Source organism: Pseudopipra pipra, chromosome 17 (genome assembly GCF_036250125.1).
Source record: "Pseudopipra pipra isolate bDixPip1 chromosome 17, bDixPip1.hap1, whole genome shotgun sequence".
In the NCBI taxonomy this organism is placed as follows: Eukaryota; Metazoa; Chordata; class Aves; order Passeriformes; family Pipridae; genus Pseudopipra; species Pseudopipra pipra.
Window position 1 is genome coordinate 2,947,120 of NC_087565.1, and position 17,744 is coordinate 2,964,863.

A 17,744-nucleotide genomic window follows, 5' to 3' on the forward strand; every position below is an offset into this window, starting at 1 on the left:
GTGTGGTGTGTTCTGACCAGCCCAGCAGCAGCAGCAGGAGGAAACACCCAGGATCTCCTCTAGGAAACCTCAGGAGCAGGCAGGGGATTCCAGGGACCAGCCAGCATGGGGCAGCCCCTGGATGGGGATGTTTAAAGAAAATGAGCACTTTGGGCACAGAAATGCCCCCTCAGCAGAGAGCAGCCTGAGGGGCTGGTGTTCTACATCCCATCAAGGCTGGATTCTGGGTTTGCAAATCCATGTCCCTTGGCTCAGGGATGTGATGGGTTGCAGCCTGGCTGGCTTGTGGTGGCCCAGTGTCACGCTGCTGCTGACAGAGCAAATCTGTGTGACAACTACTAGTTAATCAGAAACAGATTTAGGGTCTTGTCAGTTTATTTTGGGAGAGCTAAGTCTTGTCCCTTCTTTCTGAGAAGAGCTAAGTCTTGTCCCTTCTTTCTGAGAAGAGCTAAGTCTTGTTTCTTCATTCTGGGAAGATAAGTCTTGTCCCTTCTTTCTAAGAACTAAGTCTTGTTTCTTCTTTCTAGGAAGAGACAAGTGGCTGACTGTCAGCATGTCGCTCTGCTGCCAGCACCCAGCTGGCTCTCACCAGTCCTTACTGTTTGTGTGTCAGCCCAGCCTGCTGTGAGGCGCAGGATGGGGACCCCAGGGAGGGATGAGCCAGGGGCTGCTCCCCTGGGAGGCTGCGTGAAGGGAACAGGCAGGCACAGAAAGGCTCTGGGAGTTACAACTCCACGGGATGGCCATGCTGGAGAGGCAGACACCATCTCTCCATGGTGTCTCCTGCACATCCCATGGCCATGGAAGAGAGGGTAGCTTCCTGCAAGGGCAGAGCGGGACCTCCTGCCGTGTGGGGTTTATGGGTCTTTCTCTCACTGTTTGGTGGTGCCTCAGGTGTCTCGTTGGCTCAAGGAGGGTAAAAATGTGTCCATGTGTGGGGGAGGAGGGAGACCTTTGGAGGGGCAGCGGCGTTTGGAAATCCCACAGATTTGTTCCTGTGGAAGCTCTGATTTATGGGAGTTTGTTCTAGTTTTGATCCATCAATGAAGGTAAGTTAAAGGTCCTCAAGTCTAAAATGAGTTTACAGTCAGTTCTTGGCAAGTCAGCATCTCCAGCGAGCTGAGGTGTATCCGTAACCTCCCTGACACGTGAATGCTCCCGCCTGGCTTTGGCACTTGGGCTAGTGCTGAATTACAAACCCTCCCACACAGTGGATGCTGGAAATATTTAATTCATAATTTACTGCCCGCGCAGCAGGAGTGTGAGAGGGTCTGATGGATGCAATGTGGGACCACATCAGTGACCCGGGATGAGCACAGGGAGATGGATGCAGCACAGGACCATGTCAGTGATCCAGGATGGGCACAGGGAAGCTGACCCCAGTTCTGTGGATAATGGAGGACAAACCTGAGAGCCAACCCCCACCGCCAAACCGTAACCACAGCATTTGGAGTCCGTTCCGAGCTCATTTCTCCTCGGAGCAGCCTTGCTCTGCTGAGGCTCAGATGGATGGGAGTGACCTTCAGGAATAGCTGTGCTAATGTTTATTTTATCAGGACCCGGCTCTGAAGCAGTGGAGCTGCTGGTTATTTTTAACCCAGGCGCTGAGCAGCTGGAGGCCTGGCTCAGCAGAGCCCAGTAACAAATGCTCTAAAGCAGGGCCGTGCATCATCGAGGGGCTGAGGAATGTTCCTGACAGGGAAGGCAGTGCTCGTTGTGCCATTAACTCCTTCGGGGTTCTTTGGAACTCCTTTGCTCTTGGGACTGATGTCTGGAGGGTTGGTGCTGCCAGAGCTGGGGGCTGGTGTGGCCCCCACTGTTCGCCCTGCCTGCAAGAGAACCCTTATTCCCATACCTCCTGGAACTCCTACCCTGTCCCCATGCCATGGGGTGACCGTTCTGTCCCCTGGGAGAGCTGCTCATCATTCTTCATCGCTCCCTGGGCCAGACCTCCCCTCTGACCCACTGCACCCCGTGGGGGTCCCAGCCCCCAGCTGCCTTTTCTCGTTGCATTTGAGAAAAGCAGGACAGGGAGATGTGGTGGTTAAAGCTCCACAAGGTAGGGGGAAATGGATCACATGGTTCTCTGGGAGGGTTGTCTTGAAAGGTTTTGTTGGCTAAATGATGTGCTGCTGTGCATGAAGCCTGGGCCCAACAGTGCCCATCCCAGACCAGGGGTGCCCACTGCAGTCCCACACTTGGGAGCTGGGGCTGGGACAGAGCTGAGATGTGTCTGAGCTTGGCCTCCCATGGGGGAAGCAGAGCTGGGGTGTGGGGAGTTCTGGCCATGAACCCCAGTCTGGCTCGTGGGAGCAGCGGCTGCGCCTGGAGTGCTGCATGTGGAGATTTTATCTCATCCTAAAGATAAACACAAAGGGTAGCTGGAGGACAGGCTGTCCTGGGTGGGAAATGCTCCCAGCTGCCCATGGACTATAAGTGGGATGGGAGACACCAGGAATGTCAGGGTGACTGGGACCATTCAGTGTGAGCAGGGTCCCCTTGTCCCACAGACTGTGTCCCTGGGCTGGTGTGTCCTCTCTGCTGGGGCTATGGGACCCTCAGCCAGAGACCACCAGTTCTGTAATGGTTTTTGTGGTGTTTGTTTACAGGAGCAGGAAGGCTCCCACCCTTTTTGTGGGGAGCAGGCTGGAGGACTGTTCTGGCATGGGAAATGTTGATCTTCAGTGGAGCCTCGACCCCAGTTCCAGGCATGAGACAAATCCACACTCTCCTCCTGCATCCCTGTGCTTGATCCAGCTGCCCCTTCAGCCACTCCAGGCTGGGTGGACAGCCCTGCCCAGAGCCTGGGTGTGCAAAACCCATTGGTTTGATTACTGTGGGTAGTAACAGGTAACCAAACAGGGTTCTCTCTCCTGTTCTTTGTGCACAGTAACAGCATGGAGCCATTCCTGATATGGGAGAAATGCCCCAGGAAGGTGTGGGGTGGCTGCCTTAGGGGCTGAATGCACCTTTACCCCACACCATCGATGCTGCCAAGTCGTGCCATGGGACCAGGAGAGCCACTGGTGTCACCCCTCTTCCTGACCCCTGAGCTGCAGAGCAGCCCAAGAACACCAGGCCAGGCCAACTCGGGGCAGAGGGGGTGGCCAATGTGGGGCTGCAGTGCCAGCCATGGCAATGCCTGACTGCTGGGCACCCACTTGTGCACTGGGCAAGGAGCAGCTGGGTGCTGCTGTGGGGAGAGGAAGTGCAAGAGCCATGTCTGGCTTTAAAAGTGAAAAATAGAATTTTTATTCAGTGCTTGCATGGTTGGTTTGTGTGAAGGTAACGTCCCGTCCCTCCCTGCAGTCACTGCAGTGCCAGGACGGTTATGGAAGCCAACGCCTGGCTGTACCCAAGCTGCAGGTTATTTGCAGTAAGTATTTATTTCTGTATGTATATATGGTGTATAGACAGCTTTGTGCTCACAGTATACAATCTCTCTCTACCGAGCTGCAGTCAGAGAATTGCGACGGCGGGTGCAGTCGGGGCTGGAGGGGGTCGTTCTGCTGCTGCCTCTATGAAATGGGCTCTGGGGGCTGGGGCTGCCAGCACAGCAAAGAGGAGGGGGCTGCACTGGGGTCCCGGCTGTGCCCAGTGCTGGGGGACAGGCAGGACAGGGATGCTTCCACCCCACAGGGTGAGGGAACAGCGGTGAAGCGAGCGGCTGCCCTGGGAGCCCTGCAGTGCCACCAGCTCCTTTGTCCTGTCCCTGCTCCCGGGGCGGAGCGTGGCACCGCTGCCGCTGGAGTGGGGTCAGGCTGGGCTCCGGCAGTCCTTTGGTTCCCTGGGACCATCTTGGGCTAAAGCGAGTGGGGGGCCAGCGAGGCAGGGTTTCTGCAGCTTGGGGACCACGGCAGCTGCTCACATGGGCTGGGGCGCGATGATGACGTTGCGGTAGCCCTTCACCCCCCTCAGCTGGTCGCTCTCGAAGTCCACCATCAGCTTCTGGAGCCCCGACTGGTGTGGCATCAGATCCAGACGGAACTTGGCCTCTGCCTGCGGCTCCACCGGCTCCTCACTGCGGGAGGGCAGGGAGTCAATGGGGCCTGTCACCCTCCTGGCCCCCTGTCACCCTCCCTGGGCCTGGGATCCCTGTGGGGTGGCCGAGCCCCTTCCCCAGCGAGGTGTGGTGTAGGGATGCTCTGAGTCCACAGGGAACAGCACAGCCCTGGCTCTTGCTGTGCCCCAGGACCACCCTCCCTGGGGATTCGAGGCACAGAAATCCACCCCACTCCCAACATTCCAGCCAGGTGAAGAGGGAAAAACTTACAGCTGCTTGACCCGCTGCCCATGGGTGAGGCCGGAGCCCTCCACCACGAACACACAGTTGCTCAGAGGCACTTCGAGGGGGTTCACCATGCTGATCTCTGCCACCAGCTTCCGATTCTGCATCGGCTCTCCTAAAATCTGCAGGTAGGAGAAGTTGGACCCCCAGCACCCACCATTCCTGGGGGCCGTGGTGCTCCCCCTGCCCTGGGCCTGGTGGGATGGATGCAGGTCCAAGGAGATGCAGCCCTGCCCCCCCAAACCAGCCTGGGATGGGAGACTGGACCCTCACCCTGATCTTGATTGGCGGATTCTCAACATAGACATCCCTGACAGCCACCATGACGTCGCCGGTCTGGTGATCGGTCAGGAGAGCCACCACCTTGATGAGGTTGTCCTGGGTCAGGCTGTCCTTGTACTGCTCGTACAGGATGCGCATGGGCACCCTCTTCTCTGGAAGGGGAAGCAGAGCAGGGTCAGCACCCACAGCACCCCCAGCCCGGTGCTGGCAGGCACCTTCTGTTGGGATGGTTTGGGCTCCCCAGGAGCTTCTCGAGGCTCCTTGCAAGGATGGGGGAGCTGGGGTCCCTGCAGGATTGGGACTCCAAACCCAGGTGCCAGAAGGGATGTTGAGGGTGTGAGGAGGAGAAGGAGCCATGTCCTAGGGCAAGACCCCAGGATTGTGCCTGCACCAGGATCCCAAAGGGACTTTGCAAGCCCTTGGCAGCCAATGTGGGCAGCAGGAGACAGCCTGGCTCCCTGGCAGCTGCCTTCACTCAGCCCTTAGCTGTTGTTTATCCCAAAGTCCTTGGGGGATGGAGCTGTCTGGAGCTGAGGGGGAAGGAGGCTGAAGGGAATCAGCTGCAGAGGTGCCTTGGCAAGGACCCCTGAGCAACTGTGACCATGGAAAATGGAGCCTGCCATTCCTGGGGCAGGGCACAAACTGCCGTAGCATCAAATGAGGCCATGGGGAGAGGAACAAGCCTGGCTCCCTGCATCAGCACAGAGCACTGGGGTGCCCTAATGGATGCGGTCTGGGGAATCCTGAGGTCTGTATTCTGAGACAGCAGCTGGGGGCAGAAGCTTCAGGAGCTCGTAATTAAAGCTTCAGAGAAAATTACGTCCTTTTGCACAGGAACATTAAGGACCCCAAAGGCCAGCAGTGCTCCTCTAGAGCAGGGTGGGCACACGTGGCCCCCCCGTCCCCATCCAGCCCTGCAAAAGGCTCTGAGCAGGCGCTGGTGCCTGCTGGTGCCTCTGCCAGCACGAGCAGGGGCACGTCCCACTCCCCTCCACAGTGTTGAGAGCCGAGAGCCAGCACATTCCTCATTCCTGTAGCACTGCTCAACACCTGGCAGAGCGCCGAGCTCTGCGTGTGCTACGGGCCGGTGAGGAGCAGGGCTTGGCACAGGGTAAACATCTGGCTGTTCCAGGACAGCAGATGTGTGGCCTTTCCAAGCCCCGAAGGGTCTCTGGCAAGTTCACATAAACCCAAACTCATGTTTAATGAGCAGATGATGATGTTCATGTGTGACAAGGGCGAGGGAAGTTCGGGGGGCCATGCCAGGACAGCTCCGTGGCTGAGTGCCGGGGGACATCGCGCCCACCCAGCGAGACACCGAGAGGTTCAGCACTGCTGGCCAGTAAACCCAGTGCCTCCCACTTCCTCCAACCTGGGACTGTGTGCTTGGGGCTGACTTAAGCCAGTCCCACTCTCCCTGCAGTGGGAGCCCAGCCTAGCCTTGAGGTGTGTGGGGAAGCAGGAGGGATGCAGACGAGTGCCATGGAGTGCCCTGGGGGTGCGCCCAGCTCGCTCCCTCAGCATGACAGCGGCAGTGGCTTGCCCAGTTCCAAATGCATTTTCAGCCTCTGCCTGAGCAATTTCCTCATCCTCTCATAAAGATTAAAAATCCACAGTGGTAGATAGCTAAGGAGGATGTCCCCAAGGGGCACTGCCCACTGAGCAGCTGAACATGGGCATTCTGCTGACCCCACACGCAGCAGAGCAGCCCCCTCTCCACCAGTGGGTCCCTTACCTGACCGGGGCTCGAGGTCAATGTCGATCAAGTCCGTGAGGCCGCACTGGGGCCCGGTGGTGCCGTTGTAGCTGGTGGTGCGGGCACACAGCCTGACACTGCAGACACGTTCCACATCTGTGTTGTTGTTGATGACGGCAAAGACATCGAAGTCACAGCCCTTGTTTGCACCCTCTGACACCTTGATCTTGAGGTGCAGCGCCTTATCCTCCTCTGGGACGGACTTCTTCTCATGCTCTGCCTTCTCAAACACCCTCCGCTCCTCCTCAGACCCTGCAGTGTATGAAATTCCCGTGATTCCCGGGGATATGGGGAGGGAATGGTCCAGGCTGTTCTGCCCTGAACCCTGGAGCCCTCCTGCTGCAGTTGTTTCCCAACAGCCACATCCCCCTCCGGGTGCCTTTGCCCCTGCAGCTCCCGTACCCTCCGGATATTTGTAGTTGTGGGTGATGTCCTCCCGGCTGTCCTTTCCCACGCTCTTGGTGCTGATGTTCTTCCCCACCACTGAGGACTGGATGCTCTGCTTCTCCATCCCATCGCCCTGCACCACCCAGTCCACCACGTCGGCGTTCACCTCCGCGAAGATGAAGGGGATGTCGTACTTCAGCTGCATGTCGCCCTCTTTGATGGCTTTGACGGGGGCCGGCCCGCAGCAGAAAACTCCTGCAGGGAGCAGAGCCGCTGTCACCACCCCCAGGTTTCAGCCACTGCAGTGGTAAGAGGTGACTGTGGTGGGGTGACCCTGCCGTGTCACAGCACGAGGTGGATGCAGTGTGGTGCACGTTGTACCTTCGCTCTTCTCCTGGGGCGTCGGATCCAGCACCTGCCACCCGTCGTAGTCACCTGCCAGGTCTGGACGGGCCATCCAGGACTCCACCCAGCAGTGGAAGTTCCTGCAAGGGAAGCCAGGATGCAGAAGCCTCAACCTCCTCCAGCACCCACCAGGCCCCGGGCCAGGGGCAGAGGCAGCCCTGGGGATGGGCAGGCTGTGGTCCCGCCGTGCTGCTCACCAGATCTTGTCCCAGGACTGCCGCTCCTGCCCCCCCTTCTCGTTGAGGTAGCGGTCGATGGTCAGGTTGGCATTTGTGTCATGGGCTGAGTGGTAGTTGGTCACCACCCGGGTGGGGATTCCCAGGCACCGCATGACTGTGGGGAGTAGGGCAGGGTGAGACGGGGGCCCCAATTTGCACCACTCCCATCCCACAGAGCCTCAGGTTTGCACAGTCCCTGTCCTGTGGATCCCCAGTCCTGCATGACTCCTGCCCTTCCCGTTCCCTGGCAAAGGGGTGCCCAGGGACTGATGCCCTGGGAGGGGCTGGTTCCCACACCTGCTGTGCACGGGCGAGCTGGGTGGCACACGGCTCTGACAGTCTGACAGGTTTGATATTGCAGCAGAAAAAAGGCACAAAAGCATCTGTGAGAGCTTTGGAGGGAGAGTGTGGGCAGCCGTGCTGAACCCCGGATTTCATCTCCCAGCTGTCTTTCACTGCTCACGGAGCTCCCTGGGGAGCAGGGAGGCAGTTACAGTGCTTCAAAAGAAGGCTATAAAACTCTGCGAGTCACTGAATATCTACTTTAGTTTTCTCCTATTTCTCTCCTCTAAAAAGGGTCTCGTCTGTCTGTGAAACATCAATGCATGCACAGAGGCAGCACTTTTTCTTGAGGCAAAGCTGCACGAGCATGTGTGAGTGTTTCCCAGCAGCAGCCAGCCTGGAATTTTTCTCCTCTTTTTCCCCAGCCTGACTGCCCCGGTGGCCGTGACATTAATTTGATCTCGGTGGATTCGTGACTTTATTGCAAACTTGGCCTTAAGGCCACTTCCCTCCCCCTATCCTGCCCTGGCCCCTCCCTTGCTGCCTGGCCAGGCAGGCAGCGCTGATGGAAAAACCAGAGCCCTTTTCTATAATTTTTTCCCTCTATTTGCCGACAAATTAGAATAACAGAGAGCTAATTGCAAAGGAATCATTGCAGGCTGATTGCAGCCAGCCCCAGCTCTTCCCTCTGGCCACAGCACCAGGACTGGGTGGAGGGTAGGGGGCCAGGCTGGGACATGGCGAGGACACAGGTGACCCCATCCTGTGGGGAAGGGGAGGCCAGAGACATCTGCTCTCACCAGTACATTGCACAGCAGCAAAGACCCAGCACTGGCCGTACTTGACTGGCTGGCACCCAAAATCCTTCCACCTCTTGAGAATATCCACACTCCCAATCCAAGACATGGGGTTTGTCCCATCGTCGTAGGGGTCGTGCCACCGCCCTGCCAGCACCCCCCGGTCCTCGTCATTACAGTTTACCTGTGGCAGGAGAAGAGAGGATGGATGGATGGATGGATGGATAGACGGATGGACAGGCATGAGCAGGCCGGGGATGGAGGGGAAGAGCTTTTGCCCCATTCACATGTGCTGTCGCCCACATTAGCATCCTGCATCCATGCAAGAGCTCACTGGGATGCAGTGCTAATCAGGGATGAATTTTAGAAACAAGTCCTCCAGCCTGGGAATTTGAGTGTGATTATCCCAAAGCTGCTCATGGGATGGTCTGTGACTACCCCTGCCATTCCCCCCTCTTAAAAGGCTCTTATACATATAGGAGCAATAACAGGAAAGAATGTATAAAGGGGAGAAGAAACACCACAGAGAAGGAAAATGGCCTAAGTGGGGGGGTGGCAAATGCCACCTCTCTGTCACAGCTGTAGCTGGGAGGTGTTTACACCCCAGGGAACGTGGGGTGCGGGGGACACCCTGCCAGGGGCACCCCAGACTCACCATGGCGCTCACCACCCTGCCGATGTACACGGGGTCATTGCGGCGGGAGCAATCCCGGTTCTGGTCCCTCAGGTGTTTGGGGTTTATGTCCAGCATGTTGAGGCAGATGGATAAAATGTCATCCTCGAACTGGTGGAGAGCAGGGAGAAAAGGCATGTGAGGTCCCCACAGGGGCTCTGGCACGTCTCTCCTCCATCCCTGGCTCACAAGGATGCCCCTGCAAGCAGAACTGCTGGGGCCAGGGGGCCACACCTTCCCAGGGTCCCCTCCCCGGCAATCACCCACTGAGTGACGTCCCCACTCAGCCTGCAAAGCCCACAGATGAGCTCCCGCCCTTGCTCTGGGGCTGGATCTGGCTTCCTGCAGCCACCCAGGGGTCATGCATGGAGCTGACCTCTGTGAAAAACCACCTATTTCCCATCACAGCTGAGTCACAGCCCTTCCTTGAATTGAGGCATGGATCCTGTGGGGGCCACAGGATCCATGTCCTCACTCAGGGAGGGTGGCTGAGCCCCCCCAGTGCAGGCACTGCCTTATCAGCACCCCCAGCACAGCACCGGGGAGCGCGTTATCAGGCAACAGCTCCTTGGCACAGCAGGGCCACCCTGACTGGGGGCACGTGGCTGTGGGGCCCCCAGGAGCCATGTGGAAAACCTCCCCTCGCCCTGCCATGCTTTGAAGTCAGCACATTCCCTCTCAGAAATGAGATTCCAGTTTCTTTGACCCACATCTGCACCCTGAGGTGCTGACGGCATTTGGGGGGCACGTTTGGGGGGGCACACACATGACACCAGTCCCTGTGCCCTGCAGCACCGGGGCTGCACAGGCTGGGGTCAGCTGGGAGTCCTGAGGGTCCCAGGGGGCCATGCCCACTCACCTGGCCAAAGTTCCAGGGGACGGGGAAGATGTAGTCGCAGGTGCCCTGGTAGATGAGCCCCTGCTGGGACAGCACATACTCGCGGCGCTCGTTCTCGTCACGGAGGAAAACCGTGTCCTCTGTGGGGACAGCAAGTGATGGGGACAGGGCTCTGCCCCGTGCCACCAGCCCCCTGACCCCCTCAGGGCTACCCCTCCCCGGAGATGCATCCGGTGGGAAATGAGGCAACAGGGGCTGGAACTGCTCCTGCCTGAAAAAACTGCTGAAGAATTTCAGCACAGTTTGATTTGAGCTGATGGGAAACTTTCAGCGGGTTTGCGGTTTTCTCTTCATTCTTTCTCATTTCTCTGTCTTTCCTTCCTTTTATTTGATGGAGTTGGGTCTTCTCCCGGAAGGGGAGACCTCCCTCCCTCCCCTGAGGGAGCAGTGAGCAGTGGGAGCGGGTGAGCCGAAGCCATTTCACTCACAGCAGCTACTGCTGTGAAAATCAGTATTTACTGGAAATGTTTGCAGAAGGAAACCCCAGACGTCCATCCCCAGTGCTCGGCACAGCACAGGTTGAGCAGAGCTTCCTACAGCTCCTTATCTCTGTGGACCCAGTATGGAGCATTTGAGATCCAGGAAACCAGTCAGTCCAGGGGCAGGGGAGGGACGTGACAAGAGGAAAATCCCAGGGCTGTTAAAACCTTGCAGCACTGAGTTGAGCCTCCCCTCTGGGTTCAGCTGCCCAAATTTTACCAACAGAGTGACGTCCCTGTCACTGGAGACCACAGCTGGGTGCCTGGGTGGGAATGGGCCAGATGGGGGCAATTAGGGACAAATGGGGGCAAGTAGAGACAACTAGGGGTAACTAAGTGTGTGTCCTAGGGTGGGAGACAACTTACTGCAGGGATTGAATGGAAATGGAAGTAAAGTGGGAATTTCAGGTTAGACCTGAGCTCAGGGCAGGGCTCGGGGCACCTGGAGTCTGCAGTGGGGTGAGATCTGTGGTGACATGTAGCCCCTCAGTGCTGGGGAGCAGCTTGTGCTTGCCTGAACCCAGGAACCCCTGGGCTCAGGAAGGTAAAGCCTCACCTGGGTGCCAGGCATTGAAGAGCAGGATGAAGTGGCCGATGTGGCAGCTGGAGCCCTGGTACCCGGTGCAGGTCTCCAGTGTCAGGGTGTAGCGGCCGATGTGGGCGCTGGGAGGGGAGCAGAGCGAGACAGAAAGGGACTCCCCGTCCTGCTGCTGCATCACAGCACTCCAGGATGACTCCTCCGGGCAGTCAGTCATGGCAAAGTGGGACCTGGTTCCTGATGTCTCACTGGGGCAGGGCCCTGCCAGGAAGGAGGAGGTCAGCTCTCTCAGTGCTCTGGGGCCCCTGGGAGCTCCCGGCACGGGGGCTGCACCAAGGAGACCTGCCTCAAACCCCCTGTTCTGTGGCAGCTGCCTGAACCTTGACTGGCACAACCTGGGAGCATTCACTGTGTGGTTTTTCAGGTACTGGGAACACAGGGTAGCCCAGCTGTGGGGGGCTCAGGCACATCTCTCACTGTTTGGGGCAGGACAGACTCACTCCACAGGCACCCCTGGGCTAGCAGAGCACAGGAGGTGCATGTCCTGGTGCCCAGCCCAGGGCCAGGTCTCTCCTCTCAGCTGCACCCCTTCCTCTGCTCCAAGCAGAGCTGCCGAGTCCCTGTGCCCACACAGCCCAGTCCTGCTGCAGCCCAGGGTGTGGGGGCTGGCAGAGCCCAGCCACGAACCCCAGACCCCTGTCACTGGGAGCCCCACTCCATGTGTGCAGCCTGAGGCGTTGCTGCAAACATCCCAGGATTAGAGATGATCTCAGTGGCCAAAATGCCGAGCCCAGGACAGCGTGATCCCTGCTGGCCCTTCCAAGTGCAGCCATGGCCAAGCCACCTGCACTGAGCCAGCTCCAGACCTGCTCCCTGGAGCGGTGACACCCAGCCCAGCCCAGCAGCTCCCTGGCCCTGGCTGGCAGCCAGGGCAGTGGTGCCACTGCCATCCACTCTCCCCCACCGGAGCACAGCCCTGGCTGGTCCCCTGCCAGCCCTCGCCCACAGTGTGGGCAGGGCATCAGACTAGTCACCAAAAATACTCGTGAACTCATAAGAGTGACACAGTTTCTCCTCCCGGGGAGGCTGGGCTGAGCTCACAGTGTCCTTTTGGCATGGGCCAGCCTGGTGCTGCTGTAGGGTGGGCAGCCACGGGAGCCTGCCTCCTCCTCCTTGTCCTCCTCTTCCTCCTCCTCCTCCTTCTCTTCTTGCCTCCACAGCCCACAGCATCCCCCCGGGCTCCGGCAGAGCAGGCTCTGCTAACACAGCTGCTGCAAAAAGACAGCTCTATTCTCACTTTGTTCCTCATCCTCTCTTTCTAGTGGGAGCTGGCACACAGCCTCGGTGTGGCACACAGCCTCTGCTGTCCCAGGGTGGGGGGACAGGTCTGGCAGTCCCTGCCTTGACAGGGCTGCGGGTCCCAGGTGAGGAATGTGCCGGGGCCATTGCCGGTGGGGTGGCACTGCCACATGCCTCTGCAAGCACCAAAGCACCTTTGCCCTCTTTCTTCAAGAGCTGGGGCTCGGCTGCAGCCCAGAGGAGCCTCTGCCAGCCTGAGCTTTGGCCTGGGAGGCTGCGCCCAGGGCTGCTCCTCCAGAAAAACCACCCTGGGACTGCCTGGCTGTAGCATGACCTGAAGAAACTTGGAGAGTGGGAGTGGGTGGGCAGCCCCTGTGGGACTGCCAGGGCATGGGGGGAGCTGCTGGTTTAGGCTGAAGCTGAGGTATTCCAGGTTTGGGTTTGCCACCAGAGCTTTTGGTGTAGAAAAGAAGAGAGTCTGCAAGGAAACCTGGGTGCAGTTGTACTTCTAGTTCTGGACGGGTTGACTCAGCAGGACGTTGCAGACTCAAAATAGCTCTTGCCTGAGAAAGAGTTTCCTCTCCCTTTGCTCTGAGCTGGCGGGGCCGAGCCCCTGCCTGGCAGCTGCACTCAGCCCTGGAAGCAGGAGCAGTGGCCACATCCCTGGTCTTGCTTGGGGGCTGTGCTGGGGTTGCTGTATGGGAACATTTTTTACTCTAGTGTTTGCATTTCCCAAGCAACCCTCTCTCTGGGGAATGCCTGAGAGGCAGCAGGGCTGGGTGTAAAGCCCATCAGCAGAACTGCTGTGATACCCCTGGCTGAAAAGATTCACTTTGCTGATGTTTCTCAGAGGGGCAAGAGGGTTGGGCAGGTTCCCAGCCACGGCCAAGGCACTTCCAGGTGAGCTGGCAGCTCCAGTGTGTCCCAAGTCTGGCTTGGCCATAGGAGGAGGAGGAGGAGGAACAGGTGGTGGTGGCCCCTTGTTTTATTTCTTCATTGCTTCCCTTCCACTCCCATTAAGGAGATGAGTTTCTACCTATTTGTCTTCTCGTGACACAAAAGCTGTGCACAGTGCTGGCCTCTGCCAGGCAGGAACAGGAGGACAGGGACTGTATGAGATGAGTTAGGTCCCCTTGGCACAGCCCTTGTGGGAGCACAGGGGTGCCCTGGGGCAGGGGCAGAGAGTGGTTACACTTGCACAGCCCTCCCTCGTGGCACAAATGTGGGGGCACTCACCTGTGTCTACGTTGAAGGCGAGTTTGTCCACCCCCTCCTCGTAGCCCCGGCCTGAGAAGCGCAGGGTGATGGTGAAGGGCTGCCCCCGCCGCACCACCAGCTGCTTGCACCCCATGTCTGCCGTCCGGTGCTCCCGCCCATTGCGCTCCAAGTGCAGGTCCCACGTGTCCAGCACCAGATCTGCGAAGGCAGTGGCATGTACAGCTCTGACCCTGGCACCAGCTGAGCCATGACACACAGGCCCTGGGGGCCATAGACCACCCTGAGCCCTGGGTTGGCACTTTGGAGAGGGATCTGAGCCTCTCCTGCCCACACTGCCCTGTCCTACCCGGTGTGCCCGGTGCAGCCTTGGGCACTGTGGTTGTGCTGAGCTCTGAGCTCCTTCCAGGAAGGCTCTGCAGGCTGGGCTTGCATCGTGTGCTGCTAGAGGGGCACAGCTGTGGCAGCCAAACTGACAGCAACGTTCTGCCTTCCTGACCCGGCTTTGTGCTGTGTTTGTGTGCCATGGGGCTGCCTCCGTGCTATCACCATGGAGGAGGGGCACCCTGTGCTGCCAGAGCTGTGCCAGGCCCATGGCTCAGGGCACCCACCACAGGAGCAAAGCCCAATGCTCAGCTCTGCACTCGGAGGGGCTGTCACCGGGGCTGCTGTCTGTGTGCCCCCATCGCAATCACACGCTGCTGAGCCCAGGAATGCCTGGGATGTTCCTGTGCCTCAGCCTGGCCTCCAGCAGCTTTACTGTGCTGTTACCGCTGACAAATTGGTGAGAGCAAGTAAGTTCAGTGACAGAGGTGTGTGATGCCCCAGATGCTGCTCTGCTCTGATCCCAGCCCAGGCAGGGCCATGTCCCCACCACTCTGGGCGCCGCTCAGGAGGGATGAGATATCGCTCATCATCGCTTGAGGCCAGTGACCCCTGACTGCTCTGCAGTGACGCGTTAATCACCAGAATAAACAAAAGCATTCCATGCAGGAGAGCACACAGCAAGCTCAGCGCCGCCTGGGGTGGCTCAGTGGGCGATGCTCAGCTTGCAGCCCCGTGCCACAGCTCTCCCCGGCCATGCCCTTCCCTGGTAGTCACAGAGCCCTCCTGGAACCACTGTGAAATGGAAACAGTTGCCCATGAGCTCGCTGTTCCCAGAGCTAAATGAAAGCACTGCTCCTGGCTCTCTGGACAAGGGGACTCTGCAGTAAGTGCCCAGTGGAGGGCAGTGGGCTTGTCACCATCCCCACCACACTGCTAGAGCTGCTGGGACTGTCCATAACTAAGGGCAAGGTCCCTGCAGCCAGTCCATGGGAACCTTGGAGTGTAGACAGAACACAGAGAGGTCCTTTCCCTCACTGCCTCCCCCTCTGTGAGCAGCACAGCCCTGTGCTACAGCACATGGACCACACGAGTGGAACCTCACTGACATGGACCCGAAGTCATTGTGAGTGTGTTCAGAGAGCAGAACCAGGACTCCTGCTTGTCCCAGTCACCCCAGGGTTATCATCCTCAGCACATTTAGCAAAGAGCAGATTTCTCAAAGCACAGGTGCCTCTACCTCAAACCGATGGGTGCCAAGAGATGTGCAGGGAGGGGGCTGCGATGCTGCAAGCAGAAGGGAGGTTCCAGGCACCCAGGAGCAGGAGCTGCCCAGTGTGTTGGTATTGCTGCAGTGGTGCCGGGAGCCGGGACAGCCTGCGGCACTGTGGAACAGCAGGGCACAGTGATGCCGTCTCACCCCGAGGGCCCCGTGCCCGTGAGAATCACACGGCCCCATTTCCTGGGACTCTGGGAGCAGCTCTGCGGAAGGCGGGGGCTCTCTCTGCCCGGAAGGGCCACGCGTGAAGGACTCCCGAAGACTGGAAGCTTTATTTATTCCTGAGCCTCCAGAAATCCTCTAAACCTGTCAGGACGTGGGCACACGCTCCTGGCCCAGCTGTCAACTTTCCTTTCCCGGCAAAGCTTTAAATAGCACCAAACTTCACTCCTACGGGTACTGGCGCCACCCAGGCCAGCGGAAAGTCGAGAGGGAGGGAACGGCGCAGACCCGCACGGACGCCGCACGGACCCCGCTGGGCTTGTTGGCGTCGCCCCGCTTTAGTCCTTCCCGTTCCCCACAGCCCTTGACTTTGTCGGAGGGTCAGGGACCGGCTCCTGCACCGAGCGAGCAGGGAGCGGCGGGGTGGCACCGAGCGCCGGTCGGAGCGGAGGGGGCGCGGCCGGTCGGGACTTCCCGCGGAGCGGGAGCGATCCCGACACGTGCGGGGGGATCGCCCCGCGGTCCTACCTTCGGCCATGGTGCCGGCGCGGGGGGTGCGGGTGCTGCCGGTGCCGCCGGTGCTCGCTCGGTCCCGGTACCTGTCCTGTGCCACCCGCAGCGCTGCTCGTGCCGCTCCTTGTCCTGGTCCCGACGCCGGCGGAGCTGCCCCTCACTACCCGCCGACCGGCCCCACCGCCCGTCCCATTTATCCCGCCCGCCCCCCGCGCCCCCCCGCGCCCCCCCGCGCGGCCGGGCCGGCGGAGGGAAGAAAGGGAAAACAAAGTTTCCAGGAAACGCGGCGGTTTTAGGTCCCACCTATTGAAAATAACCACTCCAGAAAAAAAAAAAAAAAAGGGGGGGAGCAAAGCCGCTGGCCCCGAAGCCCCCCGGGCTGGCCCCCCCCGGAGTCCCCCGGGACCCCACAGCCCCCAGGCTTGAGCTGGCCCCGCTGCCGATCAAGAGGAGGGGAGAACAAGGGGGCGGAGAGGGGCCGCCTGGCTCCCAGTGAGGTGCCAGGACTCGGGAATGTTTTCTCCTTATAAAGTTCTCTCCCTCCTCTGGCCCCATCTCCACCCTGGCCGGTCCTGGTGGGATGCCTCTGTCGGGAATCGCATCCCCTTTCCGCAACTGCATCCCTGACAGATGGAGTCAGGAGGGAAAATGTGTTGAAAACTTTGCTGCTGGACAGCATATATGTTGGAACCGGAGCTGGGATATGAGTGTACATGTGGCAGCGACCTGCACATTCCCTGGCAGTCCCTGCCCCACGCACTGGCCATCTCTCTCCTGCCTGGGGCTCCCTGCCCCATTATCTTGCCAGTGGTACTGCCTGGGGCTGCTTGGCCTGGCCTGGCCCTCCCTGTGTGTCCCAGGGGTCAGCCAACACACTAGAAACCACCTGTCAAGGGCAGAGGGCTGAGACCCCACATCTCCATGGGCTCTTGGAGTTTGGGAGTGCACCCGTACCTGAGCATGGCTTGTTACGAACAAGGTCTTGAGAAGTTTCTGGACCTCTGGAGTGACTTTGTTCAGTTACTGGTTTTCCTTTATGTGAGTTAAGCTGCCAAAGGCCAGGAGCCAGGATGGGGGGTGTTCCTGGGAGAGCTCTGCACTGACCCTCCTTGTTTGGCCCTTCGACTGGTATGGGACACTGCAGCCCCTGCACTGGAGGCATCTGAACATTGGGAACCCTCCTCAGCCTGACAGGTATCCTCCTGTTCCCAGTCCCATCACCCTCTTCCCCTCCCAGGCTTGGTGGTTGGTGCATCACTCCAGGGCTGCTGTGGGTGATGGGACCTTCTTGTGGCTGGTGATGTCCTGCAACTGGTTGGGGTCCACGGCTTGATGTACTCAGGATCACCTCACAAGGCCCCCACACAGGTTGTGCCCTATTCCAATGTGCCCTGTCACCCAAGCACGTGGTGCAGCTGAAACTGCTCTCCCCAGACTTGGGGTGGTCCTGGCAAGGGGTCCCCACAAGTGGGCGATGCTTTCTGCTCAGGCATGCTGGGGCACTGTGGTGGGAGGGTCTGCAATGAGACAGACACCTCCTCCAGCTCTACAAACGGGTTTTTGGTACCAACAGACTTGGTAAGGTCAGAGCACACCAAGGGCAGAGACCAGGAGAAGCCCCATGAGCGGGGGGCTCCTGGTGTGTCCCACTCTGAAGGCACAGGGCTGGTTTTGCAACAGCACTGCCCTGCAATGCAGCCATGGCCGGGGGAGCCCTCTCCTCCTTCACCATCCTTGAGGGAGGCGGGGAGAGAGGTTGGAGTGCGAGCAGCAAATCCTTGCTGAGAGAAAGCTCGGGACAGCTGCTTCCAATGGAAACAACTCATGTGCTGCTCCACCATGTACGTGCATGGGCTGGGGGTGTGCGGGTGGTGGAGGGGGGGCCTTCGCTCATCTCACCTGCCCTGAGTTGGCCCTGCTTCCAGGGCTGCTTCCTGGGCAGAGGAGCC

The 17,744-nt window shown here is 59.2% G+C and overlaps 1 protein-coding gene across 1 annotated transcript; it reads right to left on the bottom strand.

Moving 5' to 3' along the window:
- Positions 1 to 3,228: 3,228 nt before the first annotated feature.
- TGM2 (transglutaminase 2) lies at positions 3,229 to 16,014 on the bottom strand. The gene is made up of 13 exons (XM_064673777.1): positions 15,811 to 16,014; positions 13,539 to 13,718; positions 11,022 to 11,264; positions 9,948 to 10,066; positions 9,071 to 9,199; positions 8,419 to 8,599; positions 7,316 to 7,451; positions 7,095 to 7,198; positions 6,729 to 6,968; positions 6,306 to 6,578; positions 4,562 to 4,722; positions 4,274 to 4,410; positions 3,229 to 4,021 (listed from the first exon to the last, which is right to left on the bottom strand). Exons 1-13 carry the CDS (start codon positions 15,818 to 15,820, stop codon positions 3,865 to 3,867), a joined length of 2,070 nt encoding a protein of 689 aa, XP_064529847.1. The 5' UTR covers positions 15,821 to 16,014; the 3' UTR covers positions 3,229 to 3,864.
- Positions 16,015 to 17,744: the final 1,730 nt, after the last annotated feature.